The sequence below is a fragment of the Acomys russatus genome, chromosome 3 (assembly GCF_903995435.1).
Source record: "Acomys russatus chromosome 3, mAcoRus1.1, whole genome shotgun sequence".
NCBI classification, from domain to species: domain Eukaryota; kingdom Metazoa; phylum Chordata; class Mammalia; order Rodentia; family Muridae; genus Acomys; species Acomys russatus.
The window spans coordinates 54,133,305-54,158,140 of record NC_067139.1 but is presented as its reverse complement, the minus strand read 5'-3'; the positions used below and the strand labels follow the sequence as shown (position 1 = coordinate 54,158,140).

At 38.3% G+C, this 24,836-nt stretch overlaps 1 protein-coding gene across 1 annotated transcript in view; it reads right to left on the bottom strand.

Moving 5' to 3' along the window:
• Znf385d (zinc finger protein 385D) overlaps window positions 1-24,836 on the bottom strand; it is a 203,159-nt gene that overhangs the window by 17,452 nt on the left and 160,871 nt on the right. The window contains exon 4 of the mRNA XM_051140332.1: window positions 1,769-2,008. Within this exon, the coding sequence (XP_050996289.1) occupies window positions 1,769-2,008 (240 nt within the window). The remainder of the gene's footprint in view (window positions 1-1,768; window positions 2,009-24,836) is intronic.

The window sequence follows — 24,836 nt, the reverse complement described above, 5'->3', positions numbered from 1 at the left end:
GAAAGTGATGGAAAAGTAGGTAACAGAGTCAGCACTTATTCCCCTTACTAGTAGACCCACATGAAGCCTTAGCTGCCCATGGGCTACTCTTTGTAGAAGACATAGGTCCAGTCCATGTATTGTCCTTGGTTGGTGTTTCAGACTCCACAGACCTTTCTGAACCCTGATTAGTTGGCTCTGTTGGTCTTCTTGTGGAGCTCTTGTCACCTCTAGGTCCTTTTATCCTTCCCCCCACTTTTTCACTAGACTCCCTATGCTTCACTCAATGTTTGGCTATGAGTCTCAGCATTTCAAACTGCTGCTGGGTGGAGCCTCTCAGAGGGCAACTCTGTTAGGTCTCTGTCTGCAAGCATAGTAGAGTATCTTTCATAGTGTCAGGGGTTGGCTCTCTTCCATGTGAGAGTGCAAACTGGTAAAACCACTTTGGAAACCAAGCTGGCGCAGTCTCAGAAAACTGGGCATAGCTCTACCTGAAGACTCAGCTACACCACTCCTGGACATACACCCAAAAGATGCTCTACCATACAGCAAAGACAGTTGCTCAACTATGGTCATAGAAGCTTTATTTGTAATAGCCAGAATCTGGAAACAACCTAGAGTCCCCTCAATTGAATGAATAAAGAAACTGTGGTACATTTACACAGTGGAATACTACTCAGCTATTAAAAACAATGGAACTGTGAAATTTGTAGATCACTTTCTTAATTAGTGATTAATTGAGGAAGAATATCTTGTGGTGGGTGGGTCCACCCCTGTGCTGGTGGTCCAGGGTTCTCTAAGAAAGCAGACTGGGCAATCCATGAGGAGCAAGCTGTAAGCACCACTCCTTGATGGTTTCTGAATTAGTTTCTGCCTCCAGGTTCCTGCTCTGTTTGAGTCCCTGTCCTGACTTTCTCCAGTGATGAGCAGTGATGTGGAAGTGTAAAACAAATAAATACTTTTCTCCCCAAGTTAATTTTTGTTACAGTGTTTCATCACAAAAATTCTAACCCCAGCTAAGACAAGCATGTAAGTGACCTAAGTTTACTTCCTAGTTTCCAAACCCTAATTCCAGAGACTTTTACATTTTTTTACCCAAACTTTTGTGTGCATGCCTCACACAAACATGCATATAAGATAGAAATATCTCTTAAAAATACTTCGTAAGAGAAAAGGGCTTGAATCATGATTCTGCCAGTTGGTCCCATGGTCTTTTCTATGAGTCAGTTAAATGATTAATGCCTCATTGGTGTAACTAATAAAAACTTCCTTGAACACACCACACAGACATTACTTACCACTGGAAACAAAACAGAACAAAACAAAAGATAATAAGAACTGTGCCTGGGTTGTAGCAACACTATGGGTTGGGTGAGAGGCTTCATTTGGAAGCAAGTATATGGTAATATAGAAGCAATGGTAGAAAGCACACAAGTCTAAACATACTAACTAGAATGACTTTTACTTTCTTTTCTGATGTTTCACACACACACAGTGCACACAAACATACACACACACACACACACACACACACACACACACACACACACACACACACACCCCGCAGACCGCAAGCCTTACAAATCCTCCTTTGTCTCCATATAAATTATATTTTGCCAGTCGTTTTTATGTTTTACTGGCTGATAAATTCCATGTAGTAATTGCCAGTTTTCTGTCACCACTGTTTTCCCATTGCAAAAGATCTAATCTGTTCAGAGGAAGATAATTGCAGGCCAGTTGAGATTAAAAAAAAAAAAAAAAAAGAAATAAAGAAAAGGCTGCATCTCACCACTGTTGTGAGCCTCCAGCTGTGAGGCAGAGTTCACAGCCACCTTGCATAGCGAACAGTAAAGCAGCCTCTTCGCCTTTTCTTCCTCAGTCTCTGTGGAGGGACTTGAACTGGTGCCAGTGGCTGCCACTGCCGTGGGGCTTTTCTCCACTTTAGAGGCGCTCTCAGTCGTACCTGAATTGCTCTTGCGTATTTCAACACTTGTTGTTGTTGAGATTACTGATGTCCCTGTGGCACTGTCTGTGTTGAAAACAATATAGGACAATGAGTTAGGAAGTCACAGCGTCACCTTTCCTTACTTAGAAACACATCATGAATGTGGCATTCTGCTAATAATGATCGCAGCTGCTAGCCAGCACTGCTTGTCATCTGGGAGGTAATCCTGACAGCCACCAAAAATGACCCTGATTAACTTCACACATTAGAACAAAAGTAAGATGACATTTCAAAATACCCACTAGTACAGTTAGAAACTCTTCTGTGGAGAATAGGTATAACACACGTTTCCCTGAAAACACTGCCTCCTTGGGGAATTTTGATAATACGTTAAACTCCTTATATGGCATTTCTATGCAAGGTTTTAAAAAATAAAGATAGACGATAAATGTCCTTAACTGTTCTCCTCTTTTTTGGTTACTGTCTTCCTATCTTTCTACTACATTTATTTCTTTATTTAAAAAATAGTATGAATCCTTTGGTACACGTACATAAGAAATATAAATTGCTCTTTTCAGTTCAGCAGGTTTTTGAACCATGGCTGCATTGACAAAGAATTATATAGCATAATACTGTTACCGAAATCCATGATAGAACATAAGTGGAACGCTTGTCTGACTATTTATTAGCCATATACACTGTCTCTGGATGTGTGCAGAAAACTCATGGCCTGAGTAGTCGTCAGTAGACACTACTCTCCAGGCACCCCAGGCTTCTCACATCACTTCAGTGTTTCAAGACATTGGTGACCATGAAGTATTGATGCACTATAACACAACAACTTTCTTGCTCTAAAGTCTGATACTAAATATAGAGATATGAACCTTCACAGTGAAACCACCTCCATGATCACTGTGTTCACACTGTTTCTGTTTCTAGACTGAGTCTTTTTCGTTTTTCTTTTTCTTTTTCTTTTTTTCCTTTTTTCTTTTCTTTCTTTCTCTTTCTTTCTTTCTTTCTTTTTTTTTTTTTTTTTTTTTTTTTTTCTCTGTGTAGCCTTGGCTTCCTGGATTCACTGTGTAGACTAGCCTGGCCTTGAGCTCACAGCAATCCACCTGCTTCTGCCTCCCAAGTTCTGGGATTAAAGGCGCCTGCCACCATGCCCGACTACTCAATTGATTCTTAACCTAGTACCCCTGAAATACTCTCAGCCTGCCTGCCTCTCCAGCTGTTCGTAAATTGCCCTTCCACGTGTCATTTTATAGGTTGCCATGGTCACTGTTTCATACCACACTGAAAAATCTGAGGCTGGATGCTTTCAGCTATGAGTATAAGAGGCAGTGGCCTCTTTGCAGTTGTGTATGATCCAATAAACTTCCATTGTTCAAAACTAGACAATAGGTCCTACAAATCTCTAAGAATCTAGAAGTAGCATAAGACCAATAGCTTTCAGATGGCTCTGTAGCTGTTCACTGTCCACATTAATGATTGAAAACACTTATTTGTGAAATTATTACATCATTTACCAAGAGTGTATATGATTAAAACTAATCTTTACACTTTTTAAACCATTTCATTTAAGTGTCAATTGGGTAAGGTAAATTAGTAAGTTACAGACTTTAAGGAAATTCACCAGTGCCACACAGTAGAATAGACTGAAGCAAGGTAAAATACTTCCTGACATGTTGAAATCAGAAATTAAAAAAAAAAAATGATGTGAATGGCAATTTTTTGTTATGACAATGATTATCCATGGTAAGACCTGAAGCAGCTGTGCACTGCAATCACTGGATTTGTTTATACTCAGTTCTATAGGTAATAACACTTGTAATTATCATATTTAAAACCAGTGTGGACACAAGATGAAGTCACAGTGCACTGCTCTTGGTACTTAATTCATGGGATGATTTCCTCTTAATAGCACTGCCTCTGGGCCAGTATCCTTCTTTCTAAGTATTGATCTGAAAAGGATACACAACATAGACCATATTGATCCTAAAACAATGTTCTTACTTACAGGAAGATTTGTTTTGTAAATTGTAAAATGCAATCATGGCTTGTCCAATCCATGTAATAGATATACTAGTTTATTCTCCTTCATTCAGAGGATAATGCTTAGTTATTCCAAAGACTAAGGGGAAAGATACCCGATTCTGTGCATAAAATTTAGTGAAGCCTTAACACCATTATGGAGATTCCTCACTAGAGACAATATACTGGGAATTCATAGCTAAATACTTCATTTCTCACATGTCTAATTTGTTGCCTATTTTTTAGCACTAGCTGAAAATGTGTTCAGTATTTTTAAAGCTTGCAGAACATATGAAAAAGATATAAAGTTAATTTTGTTAATTTTAAATTTAATGCGTATATCTTGGTTTTATAAAGGGAAAAAAAGACAAATATTTCCCTTTTATTTGTTTTACCTACAATAGAATAATTCAGGGTTATAACCTATTCAAAAGAAATCAACCAGTATGTATTAGGTAATACAATTTGAAAAGTGTTTCTATAACATGATACATTAATTCATGAATTATACATAATTCTTATCTACCTATTAGAAGAATGTTCAGGGCTGGTCACGGCTCAGTGAGTTAAGTCATTTATCACCAAGCCTTATAACTTACCCTAAGTCCCTGTATCCAACATAGTGTAAGCACAGAATAAATTGTTTTAAGTTGTTCTCTAACCTAAATATGTGTTCCATGACATCACACAGTGAGACAAATAGATGGATGGATTGATGCACAGGGACACACACACAAACACTCTCCCCAACTGAAATGTAATTTAAAAAAAAAAAAGGAAGAATGTTTAAGGCAGGTCAGTTTACCAGCACATTGGGTGGTTAAGAAGCCCCCTTATGGCCTTCATCCTTGAAACCTGAAACCCCTATCTAGCCTCGGAAAACAAATCTAAATCCAGAGGCATTCTACCTACTTCTTGACCATCGATCCTCCCATAGAGACACAGGAAATCTTAGAAACAGACAGTGCAGGATGCTCAAGGAGACATGATGACTGAATGACAGGATACAGTACTGATGCAAACAAACCATACTCCCAACACCCCCGCCCAGAACTCCTCAAGAAGTTGGAATATTGCATGGGCTTTAGGAAACTGCTTATCAGTCTGAGTTAATTAGATTTTAACAAACAAATCACAGCACTTTGAAATATTAGCAATATAGGGGAATTGGTATAGGGTATGGAGAGTTGCTGCATTTACTTGTAAATATAATACTTAAAATTCGAGTTTATTAAGTACAGGGAAAAGCAAGTCCTTTTGCTGTCAGAAGGGACATCCAGGGCTATACAACACAATTCACAATATTTAGACCAAAGCATTTCAGGAAAATTTCCACAGGCAGACTATGCTTTCAAGTGAAAACTCAAACTTGATATTTCAAAACCCACTTCTAAACTCGAGCCTAACATCTTACTCTGAAATAACTCAAGTCTTTAAACTCCATTCTATCAACGTTTTCCACTAAGCAGTTAACTACAGTGATAAGCCACTGTGGGGAACAGGTCCTTAAATACAGATCATGTGCTTAGTGGTGAGAGAGCTCAGAGAAACACTACTAAAACCTCAAACACCAAGTTTGTACAGGCTTTACTCTTCATCTGTTCACTATTCTTTTTATACTTTGCACAAATCAGGCACTCTATAAATATTAATGTAAAAAAAAGAAGGAAGGCACCAGCAATGTGAGGCACTTTTTACGCATTTGTAAGTATTAACTCATTCAACTCAGGAAATCCCAAACACTGTCTATCATTTTTATACCCAGCTTCACATAGAAACCGAGGGCTGAAAAATTTTTGGAGCATTCCAATGGATGGAGCTGTAGCAGGGAGCACAGCGATCTGAATTCAGACTGCTTTGGTTACACTGACCCTTCACTCAGTTCCTTATTGATTAAATTCGATGCTGCAAACGATTTTGAATGAGCCATGAATTACCTTGAAGTCTAAAAGATAACGTCTCCACCATTTCGCTTGAAATGCAACTAATCCTACTCCAAGCTAACCACAGTTCTCTAATCATGTTTGGATGCACTGCTCATGCTCTCTCAGATTGAGAAGGAAAGAGGAGAAATTAAATCTGCCAAATTACCTCTCAGGCAGAGCGGTAGGAATCATGATCATGGTGGCCTTTAGTATAGCTGCGCCACCACAAAACACAGATGACAGGGGGTCATAATTCATTCTGCCCAGTGTTCTCCAAGGGCTGGCCAAATTTCTGGACACTGCTCAGCCAGTGTCTCTAGGAACAATATATATGACAGGAAGCTGAAAATAATGGGCGAGATTCGGGGGTGGGGGTGACACTGCGAACCTGTATTTCTGTGTTATCTTTCTGCCAGGGCCCCATAGCAAGTACTCATAATGCTAGGGTCACTATTTTGCTCTACCATCCAAACAGATTTAATAATACTTTGTGGAGTGATATTTAATTGAGAATTAAAAGAATCTATGTATGTCAGTATTCAGAGTGGCCTATTTGCAGTTCCATCTTCTATAAATACCATTCTAAGTACTGTTGGTTTTTTTTTTTTTTTTTTTTTAATCTACAAAGCATGAAGGAGTCTAGAAATCACACACAGTTTAAATTCAGTATAACAAAGCAGAGAAGTCACATCACTTAGACGTGTGTTACCCTAGAGATAGACTTTAGAACCAAGGGGGAACACACAGCTGAGTCCCACCACATTCCTAACAGGCACCATGGATCAATGCTGTGATTCCCAGGCAATCCTCACGTTTTCCTGCAGATAGAAGGTGGAATTGCCTTGATTTGTTTCTTCCTTCCCCATGTGATTTAACACTCACACTTGCTAGTAAGCAAATACCAAAACTCTCAAATATGCTGACAAGATCAAGTATAGCTTGCTGAAAGCCCAGGGTTCTATGCCCAGCACTGCTTCAAAGTGGCACCCAGTGGTACATATCTATAATCCCAATGCTTGGAAAGTAGAGGCAGGAAGATCAGATTTCAAAGTCCCTTGCAGTTATTTAAGAAGTCTAGACCTTCCCAGTTAGATATTTGTGGGCCTACGCTAAAAGGAAAGAAAGAAAAAAAAAAAAAAAAAAAAAAAAAAAAAGAAAGGAAGGAAGGAAGAAAGAAAAGAAAAGAAAAAAATTAAATGTAGAAAGTGAGATGAAAAAGAGAAAAGAAAATAAAAGAGAAAAGGAGTTGTCTCATGGCCAAAATATTCAACCCAAGGTGAGGTGAATATTTCAGTAGTTGCTGAAGCACAGCTAAGATCTATTTTTTTATTGTCACTCTGTACAATTTTCAATTATCCTTGACCTTTCACCAGGATCACACTAGTTTGAACTGGAATGTCAGCAAATAAAAGTACACTTGACTGTCCAGATAAAATGTTTCTTCTAAACAAAACAAGCCAATGGAAGAAGCTGAAATTGAAACTGAGTGATGCAGGCCAACTGCATAGACAGTTGTGCAGCTGAGTCTGATGTTTTGGTAAGAGGTCCAAACATAAGTTTCATGTAAAATTTCTAAACTATAAGTGGCAATGCCTCTATAAACATAGTGTTAAAAATCCTGCATCAGCCAGGGTCTGTATTCCACATAGAAGGAATACCACCTAGGGTGAAAGCCTTCGTGTGCGTTCCCAGCCTCAGTTAGAGTTCTGACATCTTCTTGGTTGGTAACAGAAAGATAAGAATGTAAATACTTAATCACACCAGAAGTTCAACTTTTTGATGTAAGCATGTTTCTAATCCCTATATGTTACCTGATTTAATATGCCACAGTTAGACTAGGATCTGCTTGGTAAGCAATGATATTGTCATCACATTTGGGATGTTAGGCTTTTTCTATCCTTTCAAAGGTTGTGTTCCTATCTTTGTCAAGTGCTAGACTGAAAACTGACCAGCAGTATAAACAGTCTCTTTGGCCTAATTAACTAAGTTTCTACCCTTATTCATTTTATCCAAATACTTTGAAAACACCTTTATTCTCTACTGCATTGGGTCCCACAGTATCTCATAGTGACAGGCACACTGTTAGAAACATCCAAGAACCAAGCCCAATCGTGTTCCTGTAAATTAGTAACCCTCAACTTTCCTTGGTCTCCTGACCACAAGAACTGTTTACGAAGAGAGATTTCAAATTCCAGCTCTGCTCTCTGAGTCAGTACAGACTGGGTGGGAGCTTGGGTGCTTACTTTTCTAACAATTCACCAAGTATTACTGCAGCTGTGAGAACCATACTTCAAAATCACCATGGATGTAACTGCCAGTCAGTTTCTGGCTCAGACGTATTGGCGTCAGCTGTGAAATTAAATAGTACTTAGACAGCCAGTCCCATACTTAAGAAAAGAAAAAACAAGAATTGAGTGCCTCAGTGTCCTTGCTTTTCTATAGCTGAGGGAGTTCAGGGACATGGTTCTACTTGTGCAAAAATGGGACTGTCTGTGTGTCTCAAGAAAGTCAGGACAAATTGAACACCCATGAGTGTAGTTTCAGAAAAGCAGAAAACAAACAAAACAAAACAAAAGACAAACAAAAATTTGAGGTTGAAGAGATGACTCAGGAGTTAGGAGCTCTTGTTGCTCTTCTAGAAGGCCAAAGTTAAGTTCCAGGCACCCATGGTAGGTTGCCTGGAACTCCAGATATAGGGAGATTCAATACCTCTTCTGGACTTTGTGGGTATCCCCTCCATAATCTATCTATATATCTATATTTATACCCATACCTATTTCTATATCTATGCACACGTAAAATTAAAATAAATCTTTTGTCGGAAAGAGACCCATCTACAGCAACAATGAATACAGCTAGCTGAATGAGTGTTTCTGCAAATTCATGTGTTCACAGGCATGAGTGCATAATGGTACCAGGCACATCATGTAATTCTCTGTCATGAGAGGCAGATCTTGAAAATTAATTTTTATAATCAAGAATGTAGAAATACACATTCAGATATTTTATGCAGAGCCCAATGGATCTTCTATCAGCAGTAAAACCAAGCTTTTTTTTTTTTTTTTTTTTCTAACAGGAATGGAGTCCATAAGTAAAGTGTGTGTTTCTAAGAGAATCCATTTTCTGTTTCTTTCTCTTACAGGTTTCCTTTAATCCAGTTATTTCATCTTCTCTGAAGGTAAATGACACTAATATAAGTCATTCATTAGCCTGGCTCAGTCTGTTTGGGTAGCTCTGGCCACTGTACACAGAGCTAATAAACACCAAGATAAGTGTGTGCAATTTGTCAGATTCTGTATTATTTCTGCTAATTGCAAAAAGAGAAAAGTTAGTGTGTTCCAAAGCTAATTTAAACAACTGGATGCTATTTCAATTTGAGCTTTTATTGCTGTGAAGAGACTTCATGACCATAGCAAATCTTTTTTTTTTTCCTTTTAAAAAACCTATTTCTTCAAATTTATTCACTTTACATCTCGATTGTAGGTCCCTCCCTTGTTTTCTCCCTATCTAACCTGCCCTTCCTCTTCCCACCAGTTCCTTTGTCCTAGTCCTCAAAAAGGGGGAGCCCTCCTTCCCTAACAATTGACCCCAGTCTATCAAGTCTCATCAGGACTGCCAGCATCCTCTTCCTGTATGACCTGGCAAGTCCACTGTGTCAGAGGAAGTGATTGAAGAGCAGGTAACAGAGGCCATGGCAGAGACAGCTCCTGATATTATAAGGAAATGTTTAATTGAGGGTGGCTTACAGTTCACACGTTCAGTCCATTATCCTCATGGTGGGAAGCATGGTAACACTCGGGCAGACATGGTGCTGCAGAGATAGCTAAAAGTTCTACATCTGGATAAGCAGGCAGCAAGAAGAGAGTGAGACTGAGCCTGGCTTGAGCATATGAAACCTCAAATCACACCCCGCAATGATGTAATTCCTTCAAAACAGCCACATCTCTCAATAGGGCCACTTTCCATGAGCCTATGAGGGCCATTTTCATTCACATTACCACAGATATCATAAGATTAGAAAGGCTTCTAAGTTTTACCTTAGTAGGACAAAGGAGAAAAATAAATCAATCTATGGATAGTGATTCCCATGTTTCATAGGCTTTCAGAGGTTAAAAAAAAAAAAAAAAACCTGTATGTAGAAGTAAGTTCCCATTTTGCTAACATTGATGCCTATGTCTTTATTCTTTATCTGGAAAAAAGTCAAAGGTTTGCTTTTGCAGCTAGTGGCCATGGTAGCCATTTGCTTAGAAAATACAGCAGCAACCTTTCTCCCCTGTCCAAATGTTGTAGGCAAGAAATAAGAAGGCATTTTGTGTCCTTAACTTGTACTTGTGTATCTGTCAGGAATTATAGCACGGAGTGCCATGAAGTTGGAAATGCTTGATGACTGAAACTGAACACAAAATGAGTGAGTTGTGCCCATTTTCATTTATGATATGTACAGAAGGCAGAAGGCCATCATGCCAAGTTACTTAGAGTATAGAGTATATAGTGGCCTAGGATCCTATTGACCAGAACATACAATGAAAAGAATCACAATAATGGTCAGTTCTTCCATGTAGAATGGTCGTGAAGATGAGGAAGCGAGTTCTCATAATGGGGAGTGCCTGATGAAATACTCAGTGTGGGTGTGATTTAGGATATTACCCCATGTGATCATAGGCATTTTAGTGCCTAAATAGATGTTACTCACATTTTTCCATTACAGTGAGAGAATTTTATGGATTGACAAGAAGAACACATTTTAATTATCAGAAAGAAGCCATAATGTAACCAAGGGGCTTAGCCCACAGCCCACTATGCAGATATCTAGAGTATGGGGCTCTCTAATTTCAGGCTACTAGGAAAGAAATTTCCTTGGAGACAGTTCCACTGTAGAAATGATGGAAATATTTATAAAGATGATGAAGATACAGAAAAAAAAAATGGAATTTTTTAATGGAAACATTTTCAATATTTGGTTAGTGCTTCTTTTAACTGAAAATTTAAAATAGCAATGTTTTATTACTTTTCTCTTTGATAGATAAGGGAAAACAGGTCACCATATAATACAATTACCTCATAAAATTTCTTTCTTTAAAGTAGTTGCCTCTATAGTGTGTTAGCCAAAACAGTATTTTTTCATTTTTGCTGTTTTATTTCAAATTTGATGCCTCCTCAAACATCATGTCATTTTTAAATTTTTCTTTCATATATTACATCCCAATTGCTGTTTCTCTTCCATCCCCTCTCCACTCAGTCTCACCCCACCATATATATTCCCTGTCCCCCAGATCCACCTCAGAAAAATGCAGGCTTCCCAGGGACATCAACCAAACACATCATAACAAAATACATTAAGATCAAACAATTTTTAAACATAATACCCATAATTATTTTTTAAAATGTACAAGTTAAAATACAACAGGAGAAATACAAATTATATTATTTACCAAAAGAATGAAAGCTGAAAGGCTCGTAGAACTTCCTGGAAAGTCATGGAATACTCGAGTAGGATCCCGTCTTCCTAGCATGGAAGTGGGGGGGGGGGTTTCTACAGAAACCATATAATCACAATGTCATGAAATTCCAGGTTTAACATTGTATTTCCAATTCCCTATATTAATTTTCAAATAGTCACTGAACTTCCAAACTGTAGAATTCTTCTTTTTAATATCTCAAAATAGTCATTATAACTGTATCTCCATTTCAGTAAAATCACTAAGACTATTATTAACCAAAAAAACAAAAAAGTTCTTTACTTTTTCCTCAATTGTTCAAAGAAACTATTTTGACTTTGTGTAGACTTAATTTTAAAGAATATTTGTCTGTAAATAGTTCAAATTGTTTGTATATACAATATTTAATTTAATGTTGTAGCTTATCTTTAAAGCAGAGCTTTATTAATAAAGAGAGTCGTATCCAAGAGTAAATTATAGAGGATATTTTGAGGTTTTGGAAACTATTAACCCTACTAGATAGTTTCATCCTGTAGAATATTAAATGTTTTCACAGCCACAAAAGGGCAGAAATATGCTTCCATATGACCTCACTTTGCAAGGGATGCTGATGTTTTTCTTTAATTCTTTGCTGTTGGGATCTTATTTCAGGAATCAAATGATAGCATCGTATTAAAGCATATCTGATAAAGACAGAAGATCTAGCTTTATCTTTTATTATAATAACAGCATAATAATAACATTAAAATGACACTCAAGACACCCTTATGTTTTAAAAAAATCAGTATTTTTATTAGGACATGTATATATTTTTTGGTTTTTATTTTGTTTTTTTGTAGACATGACTGATTTTTATTTAGTATACTTTGTTCCTCAAAGAGATTTATCGTGCATATGGAAATGAGCTAATTATCACTAGAAAAAGCTATCACCAAATTGTGCTATACTTAAATATGTCTAAAGTAAACTGCTTGGGGTTTGTTTCACAAAGTTTAAATTAACACCAGCTCCTTAGGGGTGTTGAACCTAACTGCCTTCTTGCCTCTAAATGATTGTCACTTTCCTGACCATGGATCTCTCACAGATCTCAGAGTCAAGAAGGAAACTGGCTCACTGTCTTCTAGTGGTGTAACTGTGAAGGCATGGGTGAGCACCCTCACTGCCTCCTGCTAGACCTATCCTTTCTTGCTTTTTTCCCACCAGCCTATGCTCAGGAGCAGTGGCTGCTTTCTTCCCTCTCTAGCAGGACTAGTCAAGTCTCCACTGGCTCTTTTTAAACTTTCAGTACCTAAATGAGTTAATTCATAAGAGAAACAAAAGGAAGCTGAGGACAGACACAAATATCTTACATGTTTGTTTCACTGTTGGTTGCTTGGTTTTTTGAGATCAAGGTGGCCTCGAATTCAAGATCTTTCTGCCTGGCTTAGTTTCCCAAGTGCTAGGTATGCATCATGCAGCTTGGCAACCTCTATTTTTACTTTTCAATATTTTGATATTTTTAGCCAAAAAAGCAATTACGAAAATTAAACGTTAGTACCTTTGACTTAGTTTGCTTTACAGAACATTTTCTAAAATATGTTTCATTTTTGTGTAATGGAAAATGTACTTCTGGTGTGTCCTGAGTTCTGAAGACCTGTTTTAAAGGCAGCATAGTCTTTGGAACTGTTTCTGTAGCAATGAAAACACTTTCTCATGGAGTGTGACATGTTTTGTCCCCTCTAACAGGATTTTCTTGCCTGAAGAGGAAGCCAGTTCAGGAACACTAGCACTCTAGGCTTGGATGTGTGTAGTCAAATATCTCAGTGTTCCAGGCGTATGTCAGGCTGAGAACACAGCCAAGCCTGGTACTTAGAAGGTTTCTTGCCAAGTAATCAAGTTCACAGCCAGGTCCCAACAGCCAATTCACAGGGCTCAGGAGACAGAGCACAGCGAGGAGACAGGTTGGGCTAGAAGAAACAGGGCCTCGGGTATTTGAGGACATGGTATAAACCCACTGTGGACAGACAAGGTGCCAACCCTGTCAGTTTATTTTTAGCATGACAACCTGGACTCTTGGACAGCCCTCATAGCTTCATGGAGGAAATTTTCCATGCTTACCACCTGGTCCTTCATAGAGGATGCCAAGAGGTGATTGTAGCAATGCTCGAGACTTTATGTATTATGTCTCTGTACTACATAGGTCTAAACAGGCCAGTTCCTACCTCATTACAATACAAGGAAAAGACAAACAAATAAACATATGTGTATATGTATTCTCTCTGTGAGATTTTAACTTGCTCCCATAAGCCAGCCCTTATGGAGGGCATTTCTACAGAAAGCAAATTAGAGCTTTTCTTACTTCTATGTAGGAAAAAAAAAAAAAAAAAAAAAAAAAGAATAAAAACCAAACCAAGGATTGGTCAGCAGAGGTGAGAAGTACTCAGGCTCTGATGCACATAATCCATCTGCCAACCCAAGGAGGCTTGTACAGGCCTGAGCAACATTCAACTCTTAGAGCACTCTTGGGCCTACTCCTGAACTGCCCGGGACATCAGAGACCACTAGGCCTGCTGTCGCCAGAGACAACCAGATGGTTAAAGGTCAGCATAAGTACACAAGCAACAAAACTTAGGGCCATATGACCCCACTCAAAACCATCTATCACACCACAGCAAGCCATGGGAATACTAACACACCTAAAGATCAAGAAAATGATCTTAAATCTGAGGATATTAAAAAAAAAGATAGAGACCTTGAAGGAGGAAAATAAATTCCTCAAAATTACAGAAAAATACAACCAAACAGGTGAAAGAAATGGATAAATCCATTAAAGTACTACAGAAAAATAGGATCAAACAGGAATAGGAAATTAATACAATCGTTTAAGACCTAAAAATGGGATTAGAAACAATTAAAAATATATAATATGAGGCAATCCTATAGATGGACAACCTAGGGAAGAGAAGAGGAACTGCTTACACAAGCATCACCAACAGAATACAAGAGATGGAAAAGAGAATCTCAGGTGTAGAAGATATGATTGAAGAAATTGATTACACCAGTCAAATAAAATGTTAAAACCAAAAAGTCCCTGACACAAAACATCCAAGAAATCTGAGACAATATGAAAATATTAAACATAAGAATAATAGGAATAGAAGAATAGAACTCCCAGCTCCAAAGTCCAGAAAATATTTTTTTTTTAAATCATAGAAGAAAACTTCCCCAACCTAAAGAAAGAGATACCTATAAGCACACAGGAAGCTGGAAGCTTACAGAACACCAAATAGATTGGACCAAAAAAGAAAATACTCTGGCCATGTAATAATACAAAAACTAAACGCAGAACCGGGAGGTGGTGGCACATGGCAGAGGCAGGTGAATCACTTTAAGTTTGAGGCCAGCCTGGTCTACAGAGTGAGTCCAGGACAGCCAAGGCTATACAAAGAAACCTTGTCTCAAACAACAAAACAAAACAAAAGTTAAATGTATAGAACAAAGAAGGTTTATTATAAGCTCCAAGGGAAAAAGGCTAAGTCACATATAAATGCAAACCTGTCAGAATTACACCTGACTTCTGAACAGAGAGAATGGAATCTAGAAGGGCCTAGGCAGACGTCATGCAGACACTAAGAGACCACAGATGTCAACCCAGATTTCTATACTCAGAAAAACTTCCAGTCACCATAGACAGAGTAAACCAGATATTCCATGACAAAACCAAGTTTAAATAGTACCTATCCACATATCCAGCCCTATAGATGATACTAGAAGGAAAAATATGACCAAAGGAGGCTTACTACACCCAGGAAAACACAGGAAATGGATAACTCTACATCTACAAAACCAAAAGAAAAGATGTGTGCACGCACGCACACACACACACACACACACACACACACACACACACACACACACACATACGCACACAAACTACCATCACCACCATCAAAATACCAGGAATAAACAACCACTGGTCATTAATATCTCACAACATCAATGGCCTCAAATCTCTAATAAAAAGACACAGGTTAACAGAATGGATGTGAAAACAGGACACATCATGCTGCTATATACATAAACATGTCTCACCATAAAAGATAGACATTACCTCAGAGTATAGAGCTGGAAAAAAGTTTTCGAAGTGAACAAGCCCATGAAGCAACTTGGAGTACCCATTCTAGTATATAATAAAATAGAGTTTCAAGCAAAACTAATCAAAAGAAATGGGGAATAACACTTCATACTCATCAAAAGAAAAATACACCAAGACATCTCAATTCTGAACAACTAGGCCCCAAACACAAGAACACTCATATTCATAAAAGAAAGATTACTAAAGCTTAAATCACACATTGAACTCTACACATTAATGGTGGGAGACTTCAACACCCCACTCTCACCAATGGACTGATCATCGAGACAGAAACTACAGAGAAATAATGAAACTAATAAATATCATTAATCAAGTTGACCTAACAGATATCTACAGAACATTTCACCCAGACACAAAAGAGTTTACCTTCTTCTCAGTACCACATGGTACCTTCTCCAAAATTGACCATATACTTGATCACAAAGCAAGCCTCAACAGATACAAGAAAATTGAAATAATCCATAGTAACTTAACAGACTGCCTGGATTAAAGCTAGCTGTCATCAACAACAGACACGATAAAAACCCTACAAACTCATGGAAACTGAACAACTCCCTATTCAAAGACCACTAGGTCAAGGAAGACATAAAGAAATAAATTAAAAACTTAAGAATTCAATGAAAATAAATGCACAACATACCCAATCTTATGGGACACAATAAAGGCAGTGGTAAGAGGAAATTTGGATTAAATAAATCAAAGGGAACTTTCCCCAATTAATAACTTAGAAGCAAAGAGAACAATAAAAAGAATCAATGAAAACAAGGGCTGGTTATTTGAGAAAATCAACAAGATAGACAAACCCTTAGCCAAAGTAACTAAAAGGCAGAGAGAGGGGGGGGGGAGAGGGAGAGGGAAAGGGAGAGAGAGAGAGAGAGAGAGGGAGAGGGAAAGGGAGAGAGAGAGAGAGAGAGAGGGGGGGGGGGGGGAGAGGGAGAGGGAGAGGGAGAGGGAGAGAGAGATTATCCAAATTATCAAAACCAGAAGTGAAAAGGGGGCCATAACAACAAATATTTAGGGAATACAAAAAAAATCATTGGGTCTTAGCATTTGATGAGCTAGTGCGAATGGGAACAGGGCTCTTGTTTTCTGAGGAATTGGGGGGACATGGGGAGAGGGAGGGAAGGTGGAACTGGAAGGTGAGGAGGGATGGGGCTCTGACCAGGATGTGAAGTTAATTAATTAATTAATTAATTAATTAGAAGAAAATGAAAAGAGTAAGCCAAGCCTTGAGTGGTGATGCTGAAGTCAAGATCATTTGTTGCTCTTCTAGAGTGTCTGAGTTTGGTTCTCAATACCAACATACAATTCACAACCTCCTATAACTCCAGGTACAGATTTGATGCAGTCCTCTGTCTCCATAGGCACCCATGATGTAGTAATATACTCATATATGCAAGTAAATAACAAATTTCACTTTCTACTTGGTTACTGAAATTCAGTATTGTGAATATTCTATTCAGGGTTGTCCAGGAAGAGAGATAAGCACACCCAGGTTAGGGATGGAAATAAAACTTTCTCTGTTCTCAGGTGATGGCACTGCATGATCTTATACTTGTAAAACCCTAAGGGAAATAGCAAAAAAAAAAAAAAAAAAAAAAAAGTATGTAATCTCAGTGATGTCATAAATACATTTATGTACAAAGTAAGTTCTATTTCTATTTAACACCAATGAATAATCTACAGAAGAAATTAACATGAGTTCAGTTTACAATAGTATGAAAGACATAAAACCCTCAGCACCAAATTTAATCAATATTGTGAGAGATGTGCACCTAAAAACTATAAGGTAATGCTGAAAGACATTAAATAAGACTGAAGTACATGAAAATACATGTTCATTTATTGAAATACTAAATGTTAATTTGGCAAGATCCTCCAAATTAGCTCACATAATCAGTGTAATCACTCCAATTCATAAATGTAATTTTTTGTAGAAATGCACAATCTGACCTATGACTCATACAGAAAGGCAAGAGCCCTTAACTACAAAGACAAATATTGAGAAGGATAAAACTGCATACCTCATACTTCTCGAATTCAGCATATATTAGAAAACAGTAGTAAGCAAAATAGTATGCAGCCTAAGGATAAACAAGAGAAATATAAAAGAACCCCCAAATATGTACACCTTTCTCTGGGAAACTGATCTTTTACAAGGGTGACAAAATTATTCACCTGTTTTATTTTTGTACTTCATCTATTATGATGGTTAGCATATTTTGTCAACTTGTCTTAAATCAGGGTCAACTGGGAAGGGAGAACCTCAGTTGGGAAAAAGTCTCTATTAGACACTACTGTAAGCAAGTTGTGAGGGCATTTTACTGATTAAGGACAGGTGTGGGAGGGCCCAGAACACTATGGGTTGTGTTGCCCTGCACGCAGGCCTGGGAAGCAAGCCAGTAAATAGCACTCCCCCATGGTCTCTGCTTCAGCTTTGACTCCAGGTTCTTGCCTTGCATGAGTTCTAACTTTGGTTTTCTTCAGTGATGGGCTGTGACTGGAACCTGTAAGCCAAATAAATCCTTTCCTCCCCAGGTTGCTTTTGGTCACAGGTTTTATTATAGCAACAGAGAGCAACTAGGACATTTACCCTGTGAAAAGAGTCCACTATCACAGATAGATACGTACAAGTAAAAGAAAGCAGTTGAGCTCATGAACTACACCACACGTCATTCGAAATAATCCAGTGACCTAAATCTAAACGTAAATCTACAGCACTCTTTGATACATGCTTAAAAATATTTGTGACCTTTGATTAAACAATGACCACTTAAAAGCAATAACAAAACACAAGGAACAAAAGAATAAGTGTGACTTCACTGAAATTCTAAAATTTCATGTGTCAAAGGAACTTTATCAGAAAGAAGGTAAAAAAAACAACATTCAATGACAGAAAATATGTACAGACTGTACCTTTCACAATATACAAAGAATCCTACAGTTGAAAAGTAGAAAACAAACAACCCGTTATAAAGTAGGTGGGAGGGTTCAGTCGAGTTTCTAAATTAGTGCCACAAAAGCCAATAAAGGCATGGAAGAAATTCAGCAGGAGGCTTTATGGAACTAATAGTAGAGTCCACTTCATATTATCTAGAACCAAAATATGACACAAAACATGAATTCATATTAAAGCAAAGCCAGAGAATAGAGTGTTGGCAGAACAGGAGAAGAAATGCAATCCACTCACGGCTTTTTATGTGTTTCTCAAAAGTGGGAGGTACTCACAGAGTTATCCATGGGTTTCTCTATGGCTCAGAAATGTAGCCCTTTGGACAGATGCTTGACAGTGAAAGCATATGCTTACATGTAACCTGGCCATGGACAGCCATTGCTAAGCGGCACTGTCTATATTCATCAAGTTGTACTAACAGCCCTCTTGCCAATGTACCAGTTACAGGATACACCAACACAGGATGCTTCTACATGGAATTTTATTCAGTCTTATGTTCAGAAGGAAATATTGGTCAAAACTATGATACCTGAACTTGACCATGTGTGCTCAGCAGAATAGTACTTGATCGTCAAAGTCCACAGTTTGCATGGTCTTATTCACATAAAACGTCCAAAATGGAATAGTCACAGAGACATAAGCGGATTGGCAGCCACAGAGATTGGGAAGGGTTGACCGAGAAGACATGGGCCTTTTTTTCTTGTGGGGACGGAAACACGTTTGACTGTATTAATGGCAAAATGTTGAGAATGTATTTAAACCTCATGGTTATATACCTTAAGCTGACAAAACACGAAACTTCACATTATGTGCGTTTCCTACCCTTAATTTCCTAAAAAGTCTCATGTTTCTGTACCAGTCAAAGCCCTGGGTGGGCTTGGCCATCCAGGCTTGGCCTGATTTTATTTCTCATCAACATAGGTGAAAGTGTATCTCCCAATGTTGCTGTCTTCTTTTTTTCAATAGCATCTGTCACATTCAAATATATTTTACCATACGTTACAGTCCAAAATCATTTTTATCTGTGTCTAGACTCGAGAGCAGGGACTTAACAGTTGTTTCAGTCTCTGCTGACCCTTAGCACCTAGAGTAGTTCCTGGAACAGAGGGATTTTCTGATAAGTAGTTTTGCATCAGTGAATAAAACAATTCAGAAAAGCAGTGACACTTGAAAGAGAGGCAAAGAGGAATCCAGCACCATTGTATGGTTATATGTAACAAAACAATTTTCTTCTCTCCCCAAGTATTTTTTTCCATTGAGATTTTGTTGATGGAGGGTTTATATCACATGATTCATCAGGTGCCTTAGAACTCTAAGCTAATTGATTTTGATAAATGAGATGGGATATTAAAACAAGTAGTTTTAATGCTTACCACTTTTAAAGAATGATTAATGGGTGGAGAACTGTAAGGAATTCTGAAGCCAGTGGCTGAACCAACTAGGGTAAATGTGGACTCTGCCTTTGGAAAGTCACCGTAACACCAGGACAAGCACTGCTGCCAAGCCTCATTTTCTTTCCACTCTGCTTGATCTGAAAGAAGGAAGCACTATACTCCAGAAAGAGAGGTGCTGAGACTCTTAGAAAACAAATTGAAAATCTACACAGCCAAGAAAGACATTAAGATAAAAACACGAACATCAGGCTAATAAGATTGTGAAAGAATGCGAATTCTCAAGCACCAACTAACCAGGTAGCCCAGGAAATAAGATGTGGGCGAAAAAGCAGAGCTGGAGTCTGCATTTAAGATTGGCATAAAGACATGAAACAACCTGAATACAGTAAGTATCAGGATTCTTTCAGCCTTGCTTTAAGGCTCAGGGGCCGGGTCCTTGTCGTTTGTGAATATTTGTGCTTCGTGTTTGTACGATTCATGGTTTTATGGAAATTCCATTATTGAGTGAAAACACATGCTGTGTTTTTTTTTTTCCAGTTAATCTATCCTGTCAGGAATCCACTGTGGAAAGTATCAACCCAGTGAAACTTCAATAACAATTTTTTTCTTTATAGCTGGGGATAAATAGTCTCAAACACATTGTCCAATAAGCTGCCCCACTTTGAAATCAGTGTCAGAAAAGTCACTCAAACCATAAAATACGAAGTTTTAATATGACACAGAAATGCCTCTCTTGCCCAGCTTCACACATACTCAATAGAAATACAAACATATCTATAATAAACTTGTACATAAAATTTCACAGCAACATTAGCAATTTTCTCCAAAACAGTGGAAATGAATCTGTCTAGGAGGAGATGAAAGGAACAGTAAACTGTGGTACATTCCTCTAATGGGATATTATTCTGCGCCCACAAAGACATCATCACGACACAGGCCATATTGCCCAGAACTTGAAAACATCTCATTTAATTAAAAGAAATGAGGTGCAAACTACTTCCATATATCATTTATTTATACGGGCAATCCAGTATGGGTACATCCTCACAGAGACACCAAGGGAGGAAGGCCACACGAATGGGGGTGACAGCTGAGGGGTGTGGTGTTTCTCTGGAGAGCTAACATTAAACTGCGGTGATGACTACACAACTTGTCCTGTACTTTACAAACCATTGGTGCACACATTGGATGGGTGTGCTGCACAGTATTACTTTAGGACAACAAAATATACAATAAAATTCCTTTTGAGCTCTGGTTCCTTCTTTTCCTGCTTAGTATTAGGAAGGATAACCTTGTGCTGTCATCTGTCACCTTGAAAAGATGAGGACATAGGCAGATTAGGTGCTGCACTGGTTCAGCAGTGGTTTAGGCCTGAACCTCTGTTAACAGAGCTTCTGAGCTCCTGTTGATGCCCTGTGGACGCTCTGGTAGATTGGTGAGATTTATGAACCCATTTACACAAACGGGATGGGAGGCATGTCATTGGAGCTACTAAGATTCTTCTAAAAGATAACTCTATCTCATTGCTCTGTGGAAATGTCCATAGTATCCAAGCTTATTTCCTTGTTGTGTCAGTCTGGACTTTAAAATCTCTCAAAATGTACTCCTCCCTCCTCACCAAACTTCTCATCTTAACACTGTCAACCCACCTGCTAGAGTTTGGATATTAAATGCTCTCCAAAGGTCCATGTGTCGAAGGCTGTATACCTGGCACTACCAAGAGACGGCAGATCCTTTAAGAGTTGTGGTCTCATAGGAAAAAATTAAGCCACTAGGGTTATATTTTAAGAGGAATGTATCCCTGTTCTTTCCTCTCTGTCTTTTACTTCCTCGCTGCAGTGAGACAAGCAATTCTTTTTCTAATAGTCCCTGCTGTAATGGACTGCTTCTTACACACTCAAAGGAAATAGTGCCTAGGGACTATGGGATGACACCTCTAAAACCTTGAGCCAAAAGGCACCTTTTTCCCTTCATAAACTGGTCATCTTGGGTATCTGTTACACTAACAGAAAGCTGAGCGCCACCCTGTCCTGGCTACAGCAAAGGAAAGGTCTTTGCTATTCTGTGTGTCTTCTATCTATGTCTCACGGGAATGCCGGTAGAGACACTCCAGGAGTCTTCCACATGCTCTTAACACTGCTCTTAATCACGTCATTGCAATTACTTTTGAATAACGTGGGGTGGTGGTGGTGGCGCACGCCTTTAATCCCAGCATTCAGGAGGCAGAGACAGGTGGATTGCTGTGAGTTCGAGGTCAGCCTGGTCTACAAAGTGAGGCCAGGATAGCAAAGGCTACACAGAGAAACCCTGTCTCGAAAAACCAAAAAAAAAAAAAAAAAAAAAATAAATAAATAAATAAATAAAATAAAAAATAAATAAATAAATAAAATAAATAAATAAAATTTACTTTTGAAATAAGAAATCTTTCTCCAAGATTCCACATCTCAAAATGGAAATATCTCTCATGTGAAGTTCTCAAATAAAGTACCTTTTGCTTGGCAATTGGGGTGAATGATTTGATCCAGTTGTGCATGCAACTATTTCTGCTTGACATCTCTGTTTTATAGGAAAGGAGGGCAAGAGCAAACTAAAATGACAATATATAAATGCAAAATGAAGTTAAACAATTTGAATGAATTAGGCAACCATGCATTAAATTGCAAAGACAGAAGTGTGGTGTCAGCTGAGGAAGAACAGTTGGGACATGTTGTATAAATTCTGAATCAATGTGGAGAATATTCTTCCAGTAAATATGGCCGAGAAACATGAGCTATTTCTTCATCTAGTGAGCATCCCATGGACTATCATCTACTGAATTGACTGGCAAAAAGTGGTCTGAGTTGAGCTTTCCAGAGAGAAGGAATGTTCCCTTCACATTGCCATCTTTTAAAGATGTTCAGCCAAAGCTGTAAATTGTTCACTCTAATTTGTTAAGAGTTTAAGACTGGACTGTCCTGAGTGGAGTACACTTCTCTCTAAGTCTGGACATATAAAGTTATATTCAAGTCCCCAGATGACCGCTTAGAATGCCCATACTCCTTCCTCACATCCCAAAGTGCAGTATGAATCTGCCCACATCCTGGATACAACCAGCTGCTGCTAAGCCAGTAGGCAGAGTTTCTGAATTAGCTCCCACCCTTAGTGCTTAGCTTGCTGTTCTGTATGGTGTTGCTGTTGATGCTGTTTCCACAAGAATTCCCCAGCATCACAGGATGACCTCAGCTTTTTTGCTCTGATAGTTTTCCAGTAAAACTACTTTTTTTTTTCTTTTCCAGTGTTAAAAAAAATAGAAGAATCAATTGTTTCTTAGTCTCCTGTGCCCTGACTTGCAGAATGACTGATGCAAATTTGGAGAAGGCTGGTTTTGGTCCTCATGGAAGCCAGAAGTTTCACTTGAGATTCTATGTCTATAACCTACAGAAATAGCATATGCCAAAAGGCACTTGACAGGTATTGGGCTTTTCTCATCTAACTTGGTGCATAGCAAGTCAAAATTAGCATAACTTTAATGGCATGATGTTTAAACTGTCCATCAAGAGAAACAAAGGGTAAATAAAGGATAAAGGTTTTTCTTTAAAATATTGCCTTGCATGCATCATAGAATTATACCTGTCTATTATATATTATCAGGGGGCTAAAATAAATGGTTCTTTGAATAAATACAAGTGTCTACCTAGTTTTTGTAATGGTTATAAAAAGAAATTACATTTTATATCACTTGGTTTTAAGGAAAGGAGAGTTAAGAAAGTTGTCCATTGAAGCAGTTGTAATCTCTAAAATTGATGGTTGCCTAATTTGATTTAGAATCATGATGTAGGACTTTCTAAAGGAAAGAGCAATTAATTAGAGCAATTGAATTTCTGAGCTAGTCCCTGGAGGTCTTCAGACTCATCTTTATCTGTCATGACAAAAATTTTAAATTGATTTGCCTTAATCATTTCTTGCTCTCATACCATAAGATTTGCTAAATACCTTCATACTCTTTCATTCTTAAAATTTTCTGTGAAATAAAAGTAATCGTGCTTTCTTTAAAGTACTCAGAGATTATGCTTAAAAAGAGCCTCTACCCCTAGATTCTAGCATCTTAGGTATAGGAAGTTACTCTGCAGGCTACTAAAGAGAAACACAAACACCAAGCCAGACACAGACCTTTGAATAGCATGGTATACTACATGCAAGATATGTTAGGGCAATGATGGAACTAAGCTTATGGGAGTAACCAACCAATAACTGATTTGATTTAAAGCTCACACTACAAGATATAATTGATAAGTGACATGGTTTTGGTGGCCAAGAATGAGAGATTAGATAGCCCAAGGATCTTGGGTAAAAACAAATTATGCTGGTCTTAAAAAAAGAAAAACAAAGCAAAACAAAAATCAATGCAGTAATGAAATGCCTCCTATTAATATTCTGCTATACTCATGGATGAGTGCCTTGCTCAGCTGTCATTAGAGAAGCTTCCTCCTGCAGCAGATGGAAACAAATACAAAGACCTACAGCCAGACATTATGTAGAGAGAAAGCCATGGGATACTCAGTCTTAAATGGGATGTCTCCATCAGATCCCTTCCCTCAGAGCTAAGGGAACCCTACAGAAGAGGAAGCAGAAAGAGTGTAAGAGCCAGAAGGGGTGGTGGTGCATGCCTTTAGTCCCAGCACCCGGGAGGCAGAGGTAGGTGGATTGCTCTGAGTTCGAGGCCAGCCTGGTCTACAAAGTGTATCCAGGACAGGCAAAGCTACACAGAGAAGCCTTGTCTCGAAAAACAAAAAACAAAGAGCCAGAAGGGATGGAGGACACCAACGAAACAGGGCCCTCTAAATCGACAAAGCGAAGCTCATAAGAACTCACAGAGACTTAAACAGTAAGCACAGGCCCTACACAGGTCTGTCCTCAGTCCTTTGTGTATGTATTATGGCATCCAGTTCAGGGGTTTTATGGAATTCCTGAGGGAACAAATGAGTGGTTTTCATCCTTGTGCCTTCCCTTGGACTCTTTTCATTCTGTTGGTTTGTCCTGTTTAATTTCATTGTGTT